Here is a 17,674-nt window from a genome sequence, read left to right on the forward strand (position 1 = left end):
CCCCCCCACCTTCCAATCTCCGTCCCTCCAAAAAAAAAGGGAGAAATAAATAATCCTACCCCAAAACTATGAAAATCGTATCTTATATTATAAAAGATGAGTCTTTCTGCTCCTTTCACTCTATATCTCTGTTCTCGTTACCTTGAGCCACAAAAATTGCATATATATTATGACCTTGACTTCCTTCCTTTACTAAACAAAGTGCAGATCACAGATGACAAAAATAAAATGATGAGACTTCAATACTTAACGAGAGCTGTTGATGCAGCAAATGAAAGACTATATAGTGTAACACACATAAAGAATATGCACATAGCGAAACACAAGTGTATCGAACAGATTTTCAGGTCAAGAAATTTTTCTTACACATGTATATTCTATGTTAAAACACATACTAATAGCAAAAATCATACAAAAACTAAAAGATCTCCGAATCCCACTGATTTCGCTATGTGCGGACGAGACTGTGTACTGGTATTTCTGTATATGGTTATGACATTTATATAACCTTATTTTGTTGCAAGTGCCGCAAAACTCATACTAAAAAAGTATATAGTTATAAAGAACATATTCATCTGTGCAAGTTTCCACTGGAAAGACAAAGTTACAAGTCTATGACTTTTCCGAAAGATTTGACTAAACTTTCAATCAGATGTTCAGTTGGTAAACTCCTGTGCGACTCACCCTGACTTATACAGGCTTGTTTTACCCTCTCCAACTCTTCCACTCTGCGAGCAGTCAGAACAAGTCGACAGCCAGATTTTGCCAGGCAATAGGCTATGTGTTCTCCTATGCCGCTCGATGCTCCTGTAATCCATACCACCTTGCCTGATAAGCTTCCTGCAAACAAATTTAAACCACCAATCTGAACATAGTAGCATAGTATTTCGATTTTTACATACTTCTCAGATCTACACAAGAGACAGTTTTATCACAGAAAAGACAGAACAAAGAGTCTTTGACAAAATGGATTTCACGAGTGACACAGTATTTCTATATTATTCCTTCGTGAAAGTCAAGAGTAAAAGAATGCTAACGAACACAGCTACAAGACAGGCAAGTGTAAAGAATTAAAGGTTCCTACTGATAAAGCAAATAAGCTGTTATAGCATACAGTAGGTCCCTCAGAACCTGTGAAAAAATAGAGGCACAAAGAAAGCATCACTTATAGACTAACAGAACTGTAAAACAACATAAACTATACAAAATGATTATACCCTTCCTCTTGAGACTTTTACAGCAGTTTCCTCACCCCGGCCTTCCACTAAACATAATTTAGAGATCACAAAAACGCAAGCAACCAGTTATAGACTAAGGGGTAGGTTGTTGGAACAAAAACCACAATATCTACATTATCACTGCTACATTAGAAACAAAATTACAAAGCCACACACCACAATCTTTTCCAAATTTTTCATATAATGCAAGAAGGAAGTCTGTATCAGCAAAGGCAAACAGAACAGCAAGCAACACAGCAAGGGCTAGCCCGCAGGGCAGCAGTAAATCCCACATCATGGAAACAAAGGAGAAAAATCTAGGGAAGAAAAGAAATGCAGGGATTGATGAGTGCAGGGATTGATGAGTGCAGGGATTGATGAGTGCAGGGATTGATGAGTGCAGGGATTGATGAGTGCAGGGGGTTGATGAATACAGGTACTGATGAATGAAGGGGATTTATGAATAGACAGGGTAGTATTTCCTTCCAAACAATTATTTTGAGAATAAGTAATCCCCGTTCTTTACAGTTCATTTTCTGACTTGCAGTTGCAAAGAGGGCCTTTTACTCTTCCCTTTCTCTTCCAGAGTTACGTCTTCTCCTTGAACGCTACTCTGATAAATCTCAGAGGAAGAAAGAGGGCGGGGGTGGGGGGGGGGGGGGGGGGGTGGTATTGGACCTCAAAGCTGATGGGCAGGGTGAGATGACAGAAGAGATCAAAAAGATTTGGAGAACCTGATTATCTGAGACAGTAAGGACACTTGTTAATAGATCCCCCCCCCCCCCCTCCTTTTCCAAGGGAAAAAGGAAAAGAATGATTAAGCGTGCTACTAAAGAGATTGTGATCCACCAATTCAAAGGCAAATATAACTCTAGACATAGAACATTAATTTGATTATCCCTCCTTGCTCTCACTTCAATCTCTATTTTCTGGCACCTTGTGGCCTCATTAGCAATATATGTCAAGACACCATGGAATCTGGTGCTCGTCAATAGTTTGGGCATATGAAGTTACTGATGCCAACTTAAAGCTTGTTAATTTGTCTTGCTTTTGATGAAAACAATACCCATCTACCTTAGCTAGATCTCAAGATATTTGCAACTGAAAAAGGTGGGGGTCACCTGGTGTCAGAGGTAAAATAAATAAGGAAATTGCCATCAAAGCGTGGTGAATTTTTGCCCAATAATGCGATGACACATACATGACTGTTTCGAAAAAGATTCCCTGATTGCAGCTCTGACAACAAAGGTGTTGAATGAGTGATCGATAGATAAAAAACAGAAAGACAGCTCACTATATTTATGTGCACTAACATGTCGCGGACATATAAGAGAAAACTGGTGGCAAAAGTCATGTCATAGGGATAAGCTCTCAGCCACTGGCCTTTCCAAACTGCCTATCATCTATTGCAACTCGGTAAATGCAAGGATGACATATAGGACATTCTGAAGGACTTTTTTTCTAGTCTCTAGTAATCCGTTGAACCACAACATTATAAATTCTTCGAGCTCAGCAGATTACTTTATTAATCTTTATTTAATCCTACAGGCCTATCTAGTGTTCTACAGCATTTGTGCTTGTTTCGTATGATGCACACCTCACTAAACATTACAGTCATCTAAACACCAGTGAGGATTATAAACATCTTTTTATATGCCATGTTTTGAGTGACCAATCAAGAGACATTTCAGTCATCCTCTAAACATATCGCTGACCCAGTCCAAGACCTATGTGTCAATGGAAAGTTGTGTGAAAATGCTGTCTTGGTTCTGCAAGAGGGGCAGTCTCTCTAAATATCTGGCTTTCAAGACTTCTCCCTTTGCAAGCTGCATAGGTTGTGGCAAAAATGTCCCTTTGTCAAGCTTTAAATGTCAGCACGTTTCGCAGAGATCGAAGCGTGTGTTTAGAGGACGTGACCGTGCATTTGTAAGTATAAATCATATTGTAAAAAAGCCTGTCATATGACGAAAGCGTGCGTTTGAGCGGAGACTGCTTTTGTCATGCATTTATAGGCGGAGCTACTATTGTAAACTATGTAACTAGTTGTTAATGTTAATGTAGAAGAAAAGTCGGTATTTTTATAGATTTACTCCCTGCGCACAGCTGCTATCTAGATCTAGATTCTATACTGGTTTGGCTTTTTATTGTTTATGCATGGGTTTTTTTAGGAGTCATTAGGAGGGATTCAGGAGGTGGTCTCCCGTCTCCCCCCCCCCCCCCCCCCCCTTCCCTGAAATAACCATATGCAACGTCTTTTAACGCCAAAATCGCGTTTTGGGCCCTAACAAAAACCGAAAAAGCTACAAAATATAGGCTATAACACCCTTTATGAGACGGGTGCGATTCAATAAATTTACCGAAGAGTCAACGAACTTCCATAAACGCTGACAAAACAATCCCTACTTTTACATAGTAGGCCTACTTGTATATGTGTCACAAATCCAAGGCGTGGAGCTACTTTTGGGCCAAGTATCTTGTTGGACCAGGCTAACGACGAGACAGCCAAATATATATATAACTTCCTACTAAATTTACATTGGCCCAAAGTCCAGATGGCCAGAGGCAATAAAGGGAAAGTTCAAAGTTTATGTTGACAACGGAACATCCCAGGGAGACTACTACTATATTCCACATACGGCACAAACATTTATAAAGAGTAGTTCCCCTTGACCTTGACCGGAAACTGTCGTCGTGCAGCAAGCTAAGACAACAAAAAAAAGTCATCATAAAAATGATGCCAAATTGTAGGAAAGCCTGATGACTCATGCTGTTGATCAGATGCATCTGATTACCGATAGCAACATGCTGTTATCAGGTATGTCTGCATGTCTGGAATTTTTTTTTGCTTATATTTTTCGTTTCTTGAGTGCCATAGACGGGAAATCTACAGCGTTTACTTTTTTGCATTATTCTCGTCGACCTGCGACCATGTGAAGATATGACTGTTTACTGGGGGAATTGAAAACTGAGAGTGCAATGCAATGGTTACACTGCTAAATTACGATGTGATGATTTGAGTCGAAGTGCAAGTTTTGTTTTGCACACATTTACTCCTCATGGCAGTCAAATGAAGAATGCTAAATTACGCAATTGTTATCGTATATAAACTTATTATGGCTAGACTATTTATTGAGTAATTGAACATCCCTAAACTGAGTAAGTGCTGGAGGTTTATTGGTACTTGCTGGATCATACTTGAGAATGTATGATGACGAATCTCATCGTCCTTGTGGGAAATGTCATTGTCAGTTTCAAAGTCAACATGACTAATTCTTCATGATTCATTGTCTGAAAATTATAAGTAGAAGCAACTGGGTCAGCACATTTCTAGGAAATGGTTTTGTCTGCTATTGTAGATTGTAGTTTATGGTTTTAGGATTTTAAGGTGGTTTTCTATTGAATATTCTTTGTGTTTTTATTTTGAATGTTTGTTTCTTCTTTATTATAATATCAATACTCCTTTGTGCGGCTCTTTCCATAATGTTTCTTGCTGACAGGAGCTATTGCTACCACTATGAAGATTGTCTAGACAGAATTTGTGCCCTGGTCCATCACTGCAGCAAGCCTTCACTACTTTGCATGTGTCACTATCGTGGTGCTGAGACAGTCAGTTCATGAGGATTATAGTAACAATGTTTTGATTGAAGTAACAGAGCTTTGAGGCCTTCGTATTTGTTATTTCTTTTTGCTTTGCAGTTTACAATGAGGAGAGAACAGGAAAAAAGCTGGGGGGGGGATATTCAGCTCTCTACTGTTTCTGACCCCTGTGATTGTGTTTACCATTTTGTTTCAAAGTGACTGCCATTTTCTCACTAATTTATTTGAGAACCTCACTTTCATTTAACATCCCAGTGAAAAGACAAGTGTGTGTAAACTATCCTATCCAGAGTAACTCATGCTACACAAGGTGGGTATTCAACATAATTTTGAGGGCTGATTGAAAGTAAAGTGACATATATATACAAATTTAAAGCAATTATTTGTGTCCACCTCATTTGATTAGAGCACTCTATTATTGGATATTTTTTATGTCTCCCTTTCCCATTAATTCATTATATATCTGCCCCACACTTCCAGATCCACATGCTGTCCTCTCCTTCCCCTCCCTGATGAATCCCTTCCTGCTATCCAACCTTTCCCAAACCACGTGCAACAGATGACCGTATACACTTGTGAATGAATTTTGTTTGACTAACGGTGCCTCGTCAGACTTCCAAACTATCCCTGCCTGATATTGCAGGAATGTGCTCAAGCTGAACCTTTCAGGATGGATTATAAATTATAACACTAGTTATCAATTTTGTTTTTTCATTGAATCCTCATCCCTTGACATCTGTTTACAGCTACATAATATTGTCTTTCGCCTAGCACTGTTGTGAGGGCGCTGTTGTTAAATAGCATTATAATTGTTAATAAGAGAGAACAGAAAGAAATTTTCATTTAAAGAAGAAACAAACATGTCCTACACTTGTGAATGAAACACTGTAAGAAAGAAATATGGAACATCGGGATTGATGGGTGAGGGGAAGATGGTTATATGACAGTGCACTCGTCAATGTACGGAGCAAATTTATGTTATTTATTATAATGCTTTGAAGACTTCCAGAAAATGTTTGTTAACCCGATCCAACTTTTGTCTTGGTTTTTTTTTTCTTTAAAGTAGAAAGATGTACTGAGTGTGTGTGTGTAGGGGGAGGGGGGGATTAAAGCATTTATATATAGTATTAACTTAAACATTTTTCTTTTCCCTATCAGCATGGGTCCTGCCCGAGTGACTTCCTGGAAGTTGCTCTCTGTGGATGTGCACAGGAACGGAACAATGATGTCAGGCAACTGATAACTTTTGGACATCCGATGGTCTCATTTCACATGCTTGGAGTTGGGAAGAAGAGAATGTATGAAAGCGAGAGAGGCTGGTAGAACTATCAGAGACTGGATGAGTGTGATAGCGAGGGCAGCATCTAGAATCCGACAAAGACTGGATGAGTGTGATAGCGAGGGCGACATCTAGAACCCAACAGAGACTGGATGAATGTGGAGAGGGGCGGCCATGGAGCGCATGACACTGGAGTGTGAAGAACATCACACGGAGCTGCTGGAGGAGTTGAAGGTCTGTCTGTGTGTGTGTGTGTGTGTGTCTAGTCAGATTTAGATATCTATCTCTTCTCTGTCTGTCTGTCTGTCTGTCTCTGTCTCTCTCTATCTATCTCTATCAATCTCTCACTCTCTCTCTGTCTGTCTGTCTGTCTCCCTCTCTCTCTCTCTCTCTTTCTCTCTCTCTCTCTTTCTCTCTCTCTCTCTCTTTCTCTCTCTTTATCTTTCTCTCTCTCTCTCTCTCTCTCTCTCTCTCTCTCTCTCTCTCTATCTATCTCTCTTTCTCTCCCTTTATCTTTCTCTCTCTCTCTCCCTTTCTCTCTGTCTTTGTATGTTTGTATGAATGTTTTTTTCACCGAGTTTCTCTGTCTGGTGCAATGTTCACCCCTTTGAGCCTGGCTTGGCCCTGGAGGGCTGGATGATTTAGAATGTGTAGATGGGGTGTAAAACATTTACAGTAAAAAAATTTTCACAAGTGGAACTGACTTTGCAGTTGTGTTTACCAGTCTGCCACTTTATCAGCCGTAGAAGTAGCCACAAGTCATCATAACCTTTAATTCTTTTAATTTTTCTGTTTTGCTTGAGAAATATGCTCCTCTGCGGATGTAATGGTCATCATCAGACACTGACGAACGAACTATTATTATTACTATTTTTTATTATTATTGTTATTATAATTGTTACTGTTGTTATTATTATTATTATCATCATCTTTAAAATGATTATTATTATCATTGTTATTACTCTTATTGTTATTATTATTATTATCATTAGTATTATCATTATCAATGTCGTTATTATTATTATTGGCAGTACTGTCTTTATCTATAGTGTTATTATTATTATTATTATTATCATTTGATCCCTGTCCCACATGGCCATTGTGTCTATCTCCACAGGTAATGTTTGACGAAGGTCTGCTGGTGGATGTGACGATGTGTGTACAGGACCGGAGAATTCCGTGCCACCGAGCGGTCCTGGCGGCTGCTAGCCCGTACTTCCGTGCCATGTTCACCTCTGACCTGCACGAGTCGAGACAGCAAGAGGTACGGGACTTTGAGGCGTGTCGTTGGCCAGCTTATGGCCTAATTGTTTGGGCGATTTATGGGGAAAGAAAATTTCAGATTGTACTGCACAGGGTCTGTGGTGCATAGGTTAGATCGAGGTGCTTTGCCATCGCACGCAGGAGATCCAAGTTTGATTCCTGGAGAATTTTTTTTTGGGAGTAGACCTATCTCTGTCATTTTGCTGGGATGTTGTATCTCTGTCAGCCTGGATTGGCCCTGGCAGGCAGACGAAATGATCTTAATTGTGTCGATGAGGGTGTAAAAGTGTAAAAACTCCTATAATAAACAAAAGAGAAAAAAAAAGATTCTACAAAGGATTTGTTTTATGAGTCTCCTGTCCCCACGTGGATTATTTCTTTTTTTGTGAGGTCCTCATATTTTTTGTCCCTATGATTAGTATATCCTTCCTTTACTGCTTGTGGTGAAATGAAACTGCTCTTGTGTTGTCTTCCCGTGTACTTTTCTCTACCATGTGTATATAATGTGAGTGCCTATTCTTCCCCCCCCCCCACACACACACACACACTCACACACACACACTCACACACGCAAACACACACACACACTCACACACGCACAAACAGCTTTACTTGTATGTCTGTCCATTTGTTGTGAAGTTGGGAAAAGAGGGATAGAAGACACAGGAAAGAGAGAGGTAGAAATTAATGGCTAGAGAATATGAGTAAGGGGTAGAAGAGAGGTAGGGACCTTAGCCATGTGTTGGACAACAATGCACTGGTCAGATATACAGGTTGTCCTACTTTTTTGTGTTTGTTACTCCCTTGTAACACCTCTAACCTTCGGCACTTATATGACCTTATTGACATTGTGTTGCAAGTGCCGTAAAACTCTTACAGAAAAAAAAAAAAAAATTTTTTAATATATAAAAAAATATTTAAAAAAAAAAAAATATATATATATATATATATATATAAGGGTTGAACATCAGCTAATCTATGTGTTGACGTATTCTCATCTTGCACATCATCGTTCATCTATTCTCAGGTGTGGCTTCGAGAAACAGATTCTGACTCTGTCCACCTACTCATTGAGTACGCGTACTCGGGTCGTCTGGACATCACGTCTGCCAACGCCCAAAGTCTGCTGGCCACAGCGTCTCTGCTACAGATGACCACCGTCCAGAAGGCCTGCGCCAAGTTTATGGAGACCCAGCTGGATGAAACGAACTGCGTGGGCATTCAGTGCTTTGCCTCGGTGCACAACTGTGAGGAGCTGTTCGTCAAGGCTCGCGAGTTTATCGAGAAAAATTTCAACACTGTCAGTCGGACGGAGGAGTTTCTCGAGCTTCCGCTGGACAAAGTGGTGGATATTGTGTCGTCGGATGAGCTGAACGTGGAGAAAGAGGAGACGGTTTACGAAGCTATCATGACTTGGGTGAGCCATGACCTCAAGTCTCGGCGTCAGCATCTAGGGGAGCTAATGTTACATTTACGGTTTCCTCTCGCCAGCGTCAAATTCCTGACTGATGTCGTGTACCCTAACCCCATGTTAATGGAGAGTGAGAAGGGTCGTGTGCTGATTCGAAACATCCGGATGTTTCTGGAAAATCCCGAGAAAGTGTACAGCGCCAGCAATGCCAAAGATCCGTTCCCCCTGCGCTCCGGGATGATTCAGCCCGAGCATTGCATCCTTTTGGTGGGTGGGATTGACCAGAGCAAGCCGTCCACCATCAACTGTTACAACCCACTCACCCGCGAGGCCTTCTTCATGGCCACCTTCCCCGAGATGGAAGACAAGGCCCGCTACTACTGCGTGGAAGATCCCGCCGTGATCGTCACAGAGGACAACAGCATCTACGCAGCGGGCGGGAACTATATTTATCACGCGAACTATGGGGAGTCGCCGTCAGACGAGGACTCGGTGTCCTTTGATGACTTTGAGGACGAGGAGTCTGTGAGAAAAGACGTGTACATGTACGACAACGACCACAACCGGTGGCTCCCGCGAGCCCCCATGCTGTTCCCAAAGTCCAACTTCACCCTGGCCTCTGTGGACGGCAAACTGTACAGCTTTGGTGGCCTTACCCTTAACCAGCACCCGACGGAGATAGTGGAGAGTTACGACGTGGAGAAGAACCAGTGGAACTATGTCGGAATGATGCCCACCACGCTGGTCGATCTCTCCTCCGTCGTCCTGAGGGGAGAGATCTATCTTCTGGGCGGCAGGACGGGGGTGGGGGCTCACAACGTGGTCATGAAGTTTGACCCCCGCAAAAACGAATGGACCTCTCTGGCCGGGATGCCCACCCCGCGATTTAATTTCGGTGCCTGTGTTGTGGACGGGGAAATTTTGGTGGCCGGCGGTCAAATCTACTCTCATTCCACCAACACGATTCGTCGCGACGCTCTGCGCTCCTGCGAGATCTACAACGTGGAGGCCAACCAGTGGCGACAGGGGCCGGAGCTGACCGAGGAGATGTACAATGTTGCCTTGATGCACGTCAACGGGTGTGTCTACGCCCTCGGGACTTCCGAGTACCAGCGGTCACCCTTCAGAATCTACCGTTTCAATGTGGTGTGTCGCCTAGATCTAGGTCACAAACGCTGGGAGCAGGTGGAGTCGGCTCTTTGCGACATTCGCAGCTTTGCTTCTGTGGCAGCCAAGCTTTACACACGCAAACTGTCTCAGGTGTTTCGACCGGAAGTGGACACTTGACCGCAGCGCTGATCTTTCTATTGTTGCCTTTTGGAGAAACTCAAAACTCAGCTCTGTTTCTGAATATTTTCACTGTCAGTCGTGTGCAGCCATTTCTTTCTACGCAATTGATTTTCGTATGGGAAACTTTTGCCGAGATTTTAGTTTGCTTACTGGCAGTGGAAGGGTTGATGGTAGAAGTTAGGAATGTGTGGTTGTTAGAGTTTAGAGTAAAGAAGAACATTCCAACTGAACCAAGTACTGGGAAAAGCAAAAACCACCCAGTCCGTATTAGGAGACAGATAGGACGAAACAAAGTCCTACAGCGGTTCCCTCCAACAACATTTAAGATTTATGAGAGGCTCGTTTCTTTTCAAGATCATCCCTATATTCATGAATCTGTCTGCACTGTGGATCTTCCTTTGTTTCACAGAGACGTTTATCCCTCTGTATATTCCCAGGGTAGCAAAACATTCTTTCTGAATGAGTTTTAGTTAAATAAAAACATCCCCCATAGTTGTAGCACGTATGGCCGTCTTGGAACAAAATGTCACGCTCATTTGTAGGGCATGTTACCCACTTGGAAAAAAACGCCGCCTGTTCATGAATTCAGAGGCTTGCTGTGCTAACAATACTACTGTATTTGCCAGTACAATGTGAGCTTTTGGACGGTTTTTCTTCATAAAATGTTGTTTGAGCTCAGTCTCTGTTTGCCTGTTCTCATACTTTTCTTTACTCAAAATCTGAATTTGCACCAGTCAACTTGTGCTTTCCCTCAGCATCAATGCAATGCTCATGGCTGATTTTATATCTTGCAGAAAACCTAGGGTTTTTAAAAAATTTCTTTGACTAGGAATACATTGACGTTATAACTGTGCATTGCCCCTGATAACAGATAGAAAGTGATTCTAAGGTAAATATTGCAAATTATTGCTCAGATTAGAAAAATCTTCGGGATGATATATTATGTGTACTAGAAGTGAAAAGAGAGAATGGGGATTTTTGTCATCACATGCTTTAAATCAACCACATGCATGAAAGATAAACTCAGTGATTTTTTTTCTTATTTGATCATGCGCTTGCCTCCACTATTTTTTGCCATATTTGTCAGTCACATTTTGATTCACAACACAATTTTTTCCTGAATATTTTTTTTCCCATCCCCATTTTTCATAGTTGGGTTTTGAGACTGGTGCTTCTGTGAGTTGTTACGCAGACGTTTGATATTCTGTCTGTGCCTAGACTGATCTGTTCTCTCTTGCCTTGTCCCGGCACGACCACAGAGTTACTCAGAATTCACTCTTCACGGCAATTCTGTGTGCACCCACCACCCTACCCCGCCCTCATCCTCCCCAAATAACAGCATGCTTCTTGCTGTGCGTTTTGGCTTATGACTGAAGTACTTTCAGATTTTCTTATATCCAACTTAGTTCTCTCAAGCTCTTTAGGGGCTGGGATGAAAGACTGCATTCCTTAATAATTGTGTGTGAAGTTCTTAGAAATGAAAGAGTTGAAATGTGAATGGCAAAAGTAGTGTGAAGAGACGGAATTTATTGGAATGGTTATAATGTTATGAAGAGATGGAATTTCTAGGAATGGTGATAGCAGCTTTGAGAGGTGGAATTTATGGGAATTGTGATGGCAGCGTTAAAAGCTGCAATTTATGAGGATGGAAATAGAAGTGTGAAGAGACGGAATTTATGGGAATGGAAATAGAAGTGTGAAGAGATGGAATTGATAGGAATGGTGATAGCAGTATGTGTCTCATTGGCAGCAGTGTTGTATGCCCCCATTCCAACAGGCAGTGAAATGTAATAGACAGACGGACTTGGCTCAGGAGATATTGTGTAGTATAGTGAGAGTTTATCTTGAGAAGGGCACGAGTGTTTAAGATATCGCTGTAACTTTTCCCTTTGTTGTGACACATGTGGGCTGTCTAGAGCACGGATCTTCTAATTGTGTCCGTTGTATCTCTCGCAACCTCGGTGCTTTCTTGTCCTATCACAATGACTCCTGCGCTGCAAAAATTGCGTTTTGATATCACCTGTTGTATGATTTTTATTCTTATTTTTAATAACAGGGAAAACAGTTCTTAACTAAGAGTGAGCTTAAGAAGTGACGTTTTTATTGTTAAAAAAAAAGGAGAAAGGACAAGAAAGCACTGAGGTCGCGCTCTGATTTTATTATGCAGTGACACCTCCTGTCCTCCATGTTGCCACAGTTCTGTCGCTACACTTGGCATCTTTTGTGGCGTAGGTCGACAGGTCTACGTCTTATGTCATATGATGGTGGTGTCGCTGATAGCACTCGGCTCATGCTCCACGGGTCTTCATTGCTCTCCACTGGTCTTCACCTATGATGATGGTTTGATGGAACATGTGGAAGTTGAAAATTGTAGAAGCGTCGGCCATTTATTTGTCACCCATGATTTTTAAAAATGACCCTGCCATTCAGTCGATGGAAACTCTTGAACTAGTTATAATGACCTCCATGACCTAGTTATGACCTGCTTCAACCGGTTATGACCTAAATGACCGACTTATGACTTCTGTGACCTAAAAATGACTGTGTGAAGTGGCACCTGTCATTCGAAGGCCCTTGCTCTAGATCGCTCACAAGCGAGATTTGTTACTACTGTTGTTTTGTGGCTTTTTCCCCACACTCAAGAGCATGATTTTGTTACTGATATTTTTTTAGCCCCCCCACCCCCCATTTAAGAGCATGATTTTGTTACTGATATTTTGTAGCCTTCCCCCCCCCCCCCCCCCCCCTTCCCCCCACATTTAAGAGCGTCCCCCCCCCCCCCCCACACACACACACATTTAAGAGCCTGATTTTGTTACTGGTATTTTGCGACAGCACTTTTGTAGGGTTTTTTTCTACTCTCTAATCTCGGAGGCAGCATGTGGGGCTGTGTAGCTGGTCGTGTTCTTTTCCTTACCGGAGCTTATTTGGCGTGCTGTGATAGGTGTGCTGTTGTGTGCTATTTTTATATTATCCACAGCTTAATACATATTATTATTATTGTTGTTGTTGTTGTTGTTATGTGCACTGTGTACTTTCAGCGACAAATTATGACAAGTCTACGCTTTCATGATGAGTGGAAAAGTTTTATATTATGCAATACATTATTGTTGTCGATGGGACGTTTTGGCTCTGGGTCTGACCCAGCTGTATAAAGCAGTATTCTGAGATGGGGACCTGTGGAGCCCAGCTATGTGTGTCTGACAGGGTTGGCGTTTCTGATGGTTTGTGTGTGTGTGTGTGTGTGCGCGCGCTTATGTGTGTGTGTGTCTGACAGGGTTGGCATATCTGATGGTTTATGTGTGTGCACATATGTGTGTGTGTGTGTGTCTGACAGGGGTTTGCATATCTGATGGTTTATGTGTGTGTGTCTGAAAGGGGCATGTTTTAATAAACCAGATTAGTTTTGTGTGTGTTATTGTAGGTGTTTGACACGCCTCCTTCGATACAACAACTTAGATCATTTAGGAGGTGGGATGTTTCAACCCTGTCTGTGAGGGCCAACCTGGACTGAACGGTATACGATGGGCCTAGCAGACAGATGCAGATAAGCTACTCGATAAAAAAAATTTTTAAAACCTCTCCCCACCCGGGAATCGAACTCATGTCTTCATTGTGCGATGACAGAGCACCTAATTGCTGCACCATAGACGCCAGTGTTTGTGTGCGTTTGTCTGTGTATTGGACAAAACAGTTGTTTCTTTTAATTTATAGTAGAGGGTTTTGCGGCGCTCGGAACTGCGTAAGGTTATATGAGCGCCAAGGGGTGGGTGTCAACAGAGAAGTTTTTACAGGGAATCTGACTTAGACTGCTCACCTCTCTAGCTTCAACAGCACAAGGTCTGCTTCGACTATCAAGGCACCCCAAAATAGCAGGTCACAAGGGAGTGACAAACATACAAAAGAAGTAGAGGAAAATGACAATAGTAAGGATCAGGAAAGAAAAAGCAGCAGTTCCCTGTTGTAGATCAGGCACAGTTATGAGAGTGATATGAGTCAGCCCATTTACAATTCTACTATGCTTGAACGGGAAATGTCTCCCCTTTTGGAATGGCCTAAAGACACTTCAGTCAGTGGCACTGCCCTGGGGGACAAAACGGTTGGTGTGTTGTGTTGTGACAGCTGAACTCTTGTCTGTGTTGTGAGGGAGATCAGAAATGAGAAGCTTGGACTTGTGTGTCCCGTGTTTTCTTGTTGCTCTCGCTGACTTGTCTAGTCTTGTGAGTGTGAGGAGAGCTTGTTTGCTGGAGCACCCTATCCTATACATATACTCTCTCTCACTCTATTATTTTGTCATGTGCAATAATTTTAAGGACCAACCATGTTGAAGTTGAAGCATTACAAATCACTTGAAGAGACGTTTCATTCAGGAACATTCATTATCATGTAGGAACAAGTGAACAAGTTGTCAATGAATCTTTGAAAACAAGGAGCAGCAAGGTTCTCACTAAGTTCAAGAACGTAGAAACCACACATAAGAAGCTGTGTGGATCTGATAACTGTGACAATACTTGTACTTGTAGTGTTTTCCTCTTTTAGCTATGACCCACCGCCAGCTTTTTAACTCGTGTGTATGTGTGTGTGTGCATGCATGCTGTGTGTGTCTGTGTGTGTGCATGCATGCTGTGTGTGTTCATCATGCTGGTGTGTGTATGTCAAGGTGAATGTGTTTTTAATACAAGGAGTAGTCACCATAGTGCATTAGGACTGGTGACCCTGAAGAGGTAGCAATCATTCTGTTTTTAGTAGATCTATAGTTGATAAACCAACTTCATTGGCAGTTTTTGTAAGACTTTCTTCTCTGGCGAATGATACTGTTCACAATAACTCCTGCACTGCAAAAATTGCGTTTTGATATCACCTGTTGTATGATTTTTGTTCTGTCACATATTTCTGGAGATCCTGTTCCACTCTCAGGATCTGAGGACTGAAGGGAGATTTGTTCTTATTTTTTTATGGCGATGGTTCAGCGCTCATGTGTTCGAAAAAGGTAATTGTATTTGTAAAAGCTGTAAGTCTACAGCATTTATTTAGTTCAAAAGTAAGTGAAGGATGGTTGTTTTTATCTGCAGCAAAATCTGTGACTAAGAATTCAAAGCCGAGTAATAACAATGGTCCTGCAATCTGGGTATACGTCCATGTCCCCCCCCCCCCAAAAAAAAAAAATAAAAAATTATGTGGTTAGTTGTAGTTAGATGGGAAAAACAGCTGAGTTGGATGAGTTCGACACATGCACAGAATCAGTTTTTGTGGTTGTTGTGAAGTGTGTGCGTATTTTAACTCTTACTGGCTTAGCCAAAAGCCATCACTTGCTGTGATCTAGCCTGTATTGCCCACCATTCCAGCATAGGAATCTGTGCTCACCAATATTGCCAGTGAGTTATTATATCAATTTACATACGTTGATTGAGCAGCCTGACTTTAAATATGTTTTTGGGTTTTATTTTCTACTCGTACGTGTTTTATCTATGTAGTTATTAAGTTGTATGATCTTTGCAAGAATCTCAACACCGGTCAACTCTTGTTTGCTCAGTAGGCCTACACTCTCGCCACATCGACGGAATTGCTTTTTTTTTTTTTTTTTGGTGAGAAACTTGATTCGGTGACCAACTTTTTTATTTTGGTGGAAATATTATGCAGAAGTAGGTCTGTGTGGTCGCCGTTTGCCATAGTATCTATACATGTAATAATATGTTATCATACATGTATGTTTTTTAGGGTGAAGTTTTTTTTTCCATGAAGGCAGATTCTAGGTTCAAGTGAAACAACTTGTGATTTTCTATGACTATGACAGTATGCTGTGTGTGTGTGTTAGAGAGATGGGGGATAAAAACGTCAAATATTTGGCAGTTGTGTGTTTGGAGAGATGGAGGATAAACACATCAAATATTTGGCAGTTGTGTGTTGAAGAGATGGAGGATAAACACGTCAGATATTTGGCAGGTGTGTGTTGAAGAGATGGAGGATAATCATGTCAAGTATTTCATTTTTTGGCAGTTGTGTGTTGAAGAGATGGGGGAGAGATCCTTGTCAGATATTTGACAGTTGTGTGTTGGAGAGACGGGGGATAAACACATCAGATATTTGGCAGTTTCAGTTATGTGTTGGAGAGATGGGTGGTAAACACGTTAGATATTTGTCAGTTATGAGTTGGAGAGATGGGGGATAAACACGTCAGATATTTGGCAGTTTTGTATTGGAGATATGGAGGAGAGGTCCTTGTCAGATATTTGGCAGTTGTATGTTGAAGAGATGGGGGGGGGGGGGGGGGGTAAACACATCGGATATTTGGCAGTTGTGTGTTGAAGGGATGGAGGATAAACTTGTCAAATATTTCATTATTTGGCGGTTGTGTGCTGAAGAAATGGGGGGGGGGAACACATTAGATATTTTTCCATTGTGTGTTGGAGAGATGGAGGATAAATACGTTAGATATTTGGCAGTTGTGTGTTGGAGAGATGGGGGAGAGATCCTGGTCATATATTTGGCAGCCATTTTGTATGGAATAGTCTTTCCTTCCCTGTAGTCCTGCAGTCTTGTAGTCTTGTACTGTCCGTGGCAAAGATTGCTCTGGAAGAAGTTGTTTCAGATTCATATATGAGGCAGCGTGGTGGAATCAGGCTCTCGTCAATATTTGAGCATGTAGAGTTATTGGTATTTTCTTAAAGCTTGTTCAGTTATCTATATTTGGATGAAAAAAATATCCATTTATCTTGAATATAAATTGAGATATTTGCCAATGAAGGAGATGGAGGTCACCTGTTTTCAGTGGTAAAATTAGTGAGAAAATGGCGCCAAAGATTAGATATTTCCTTAGCTTTAGAGTCCGTGGTAACTGAAAATTTACATTTTTTGTGCCTTTAATCTACGATTTTCAGAAAATCATTTCTTTGACGGGCATGAACGGTGTTGAGCCAAAAAATGAAAATTTGATGAAAATTCATAAACCTGTGGAAAAATGCAAGTTTCTTCTCTTTGATTATTTTGACGAGAGCCTGATTCCAGCACGCTGCCTCACATATATTATGATATATCATTTACAAGGAGAGAAGCGGTGAATGGAAAGGGATGTAAACAGCAGCGAAAATCTCAACAAAAAAGAAACATTGAATGATTTGACTATATTAGTATTAGGCCTCTGGAGGAGAACTGAATTGAATCTAACTTTTCTTCACGAGGATCTCTTTTTGCTAGGGGTCTTTTCACCCCAAGTCGATTTTGAATCTCATAATTTACTTGTAAATTATTTTTTCAAGATAGCCTGCAGCATTCAGTGCAATAATCTGGGTATTTTTTTTCATGCTATTGATTTATCTTTTTTGTAGTGAGTGAGCAATAAAACTTATGTTCAGTGAATAGATCTTGTATTATAATGTATTTTTAACAGCACACACTTTTGAATACCTTTTGCTTTGTTTTTGTTTTTTCTTGTTTATTTATGTATAAAAGTTTTAAAAGTAAGCTTGCAGTAGGGAAATAGGCTTTTTGTATTATCAAATTGTTCTTAATTTAGCTGGGTTTTTTCAACTGGTCCCCACAAATTACTAAGAAAAGTTTACACTTGCTTCTTTGGCATGTTGAACAAGAATGGGTTGTATATTGCCGGAGATATAATGT

General features: G+C 41.2%; 2 protein-coding genes across 7 annotated transcripts in view; one reads left to right on the plus strand and one right to left on the minus strand.

Annotated features, from left to right (window-relative positions):
- The window catches only part of LOC101854946 (dehydrogenase/reductase SDR family member 7), a 14,256-nt gene extending 10,441 nt beyond the window's left edge, over positions 1-3,815 (minus strand). Inside the window, exons 1-3 of one of the 2 annotated variants that reach the window (XM_035969394.1) lie at positions 3,640-3,815; positions 1,395-1,534; positions 685-840 (exon numbers count right to left, since the gene is read on the minus strand). In XM_035969394.1, the coding sequence (XP_035825287.1) occupies positions 685-840; positions 1,395-1,515 (277 nt within the window). In that variant the 5' untranslated portion in view covers positions 1,516-1,534; positions 3,640-3,815. Of the gene's footprint in view, positions 1-684; positions 841-1,394; positions 1,535-3,574 lie in introns of both variants that reach the window. The other variant, XM_013081726.2, reaches the window with a different exon arrangement.
- A 110-nt stretch (positions 3,816-3,925) lies between these two features.
- On the plus strand, positions 3,926-11,740 carry LOC101855333 (kelch-like protein diablo). 5 transcript variants are annotated; one of them, XM_005096960.3, is made up of 4 exons: positions 3,926-4,032; positions 5,973-6,327; positions 7,211-7,357; positions 8,384-11,740. In XM_005096960.3, the coding sequence occupies exons 2-4, from the start codon at positions 6,250-6,252 to the stop codon at positions 10,052-10,054; spliced, it is 1,896 nt and encodes a 631-aa protein (XP_005097017.1). In that variant the 5' UTR covers positions 3,926-4,032; positions 5,973-6,249; the 3' UTR covers positions 10,055-11,740. The 5 variants fall into 5 exon arrangements, with proteins under 5 accessions (XP_005097017.1, XP_035825286.1, XP_012937179.1 ...); XM_035969393.1 differs by lacking the exon at positions 3,926-4,032 and adding an exon at positions 4,085-4,201; XM_013081725.2 differs by lacking the exon at positions 3,926-4,032 and adding an exon at positions 4,241-4,373.
- The last annotated feature ends 5,934 nt before the right edge of the window (positions 11,741-17,674 follow it).

This window comes from Aplysia californica, unplaced genomic scaffold (genome assembly GCF_000002075.1).
Source record: "Aplysia californica isolate F4 #8 unplaced genomic scaffold, AplCal3.0 scaffold00143, whole genome shotgun sequence".
Classification (NCBI taxonomy): Eukaryota; Metazoa; Mollusca; class Gastropoda; order Aplysiida; family Aplysiidae; genus Aplysia; species Aplysia californica.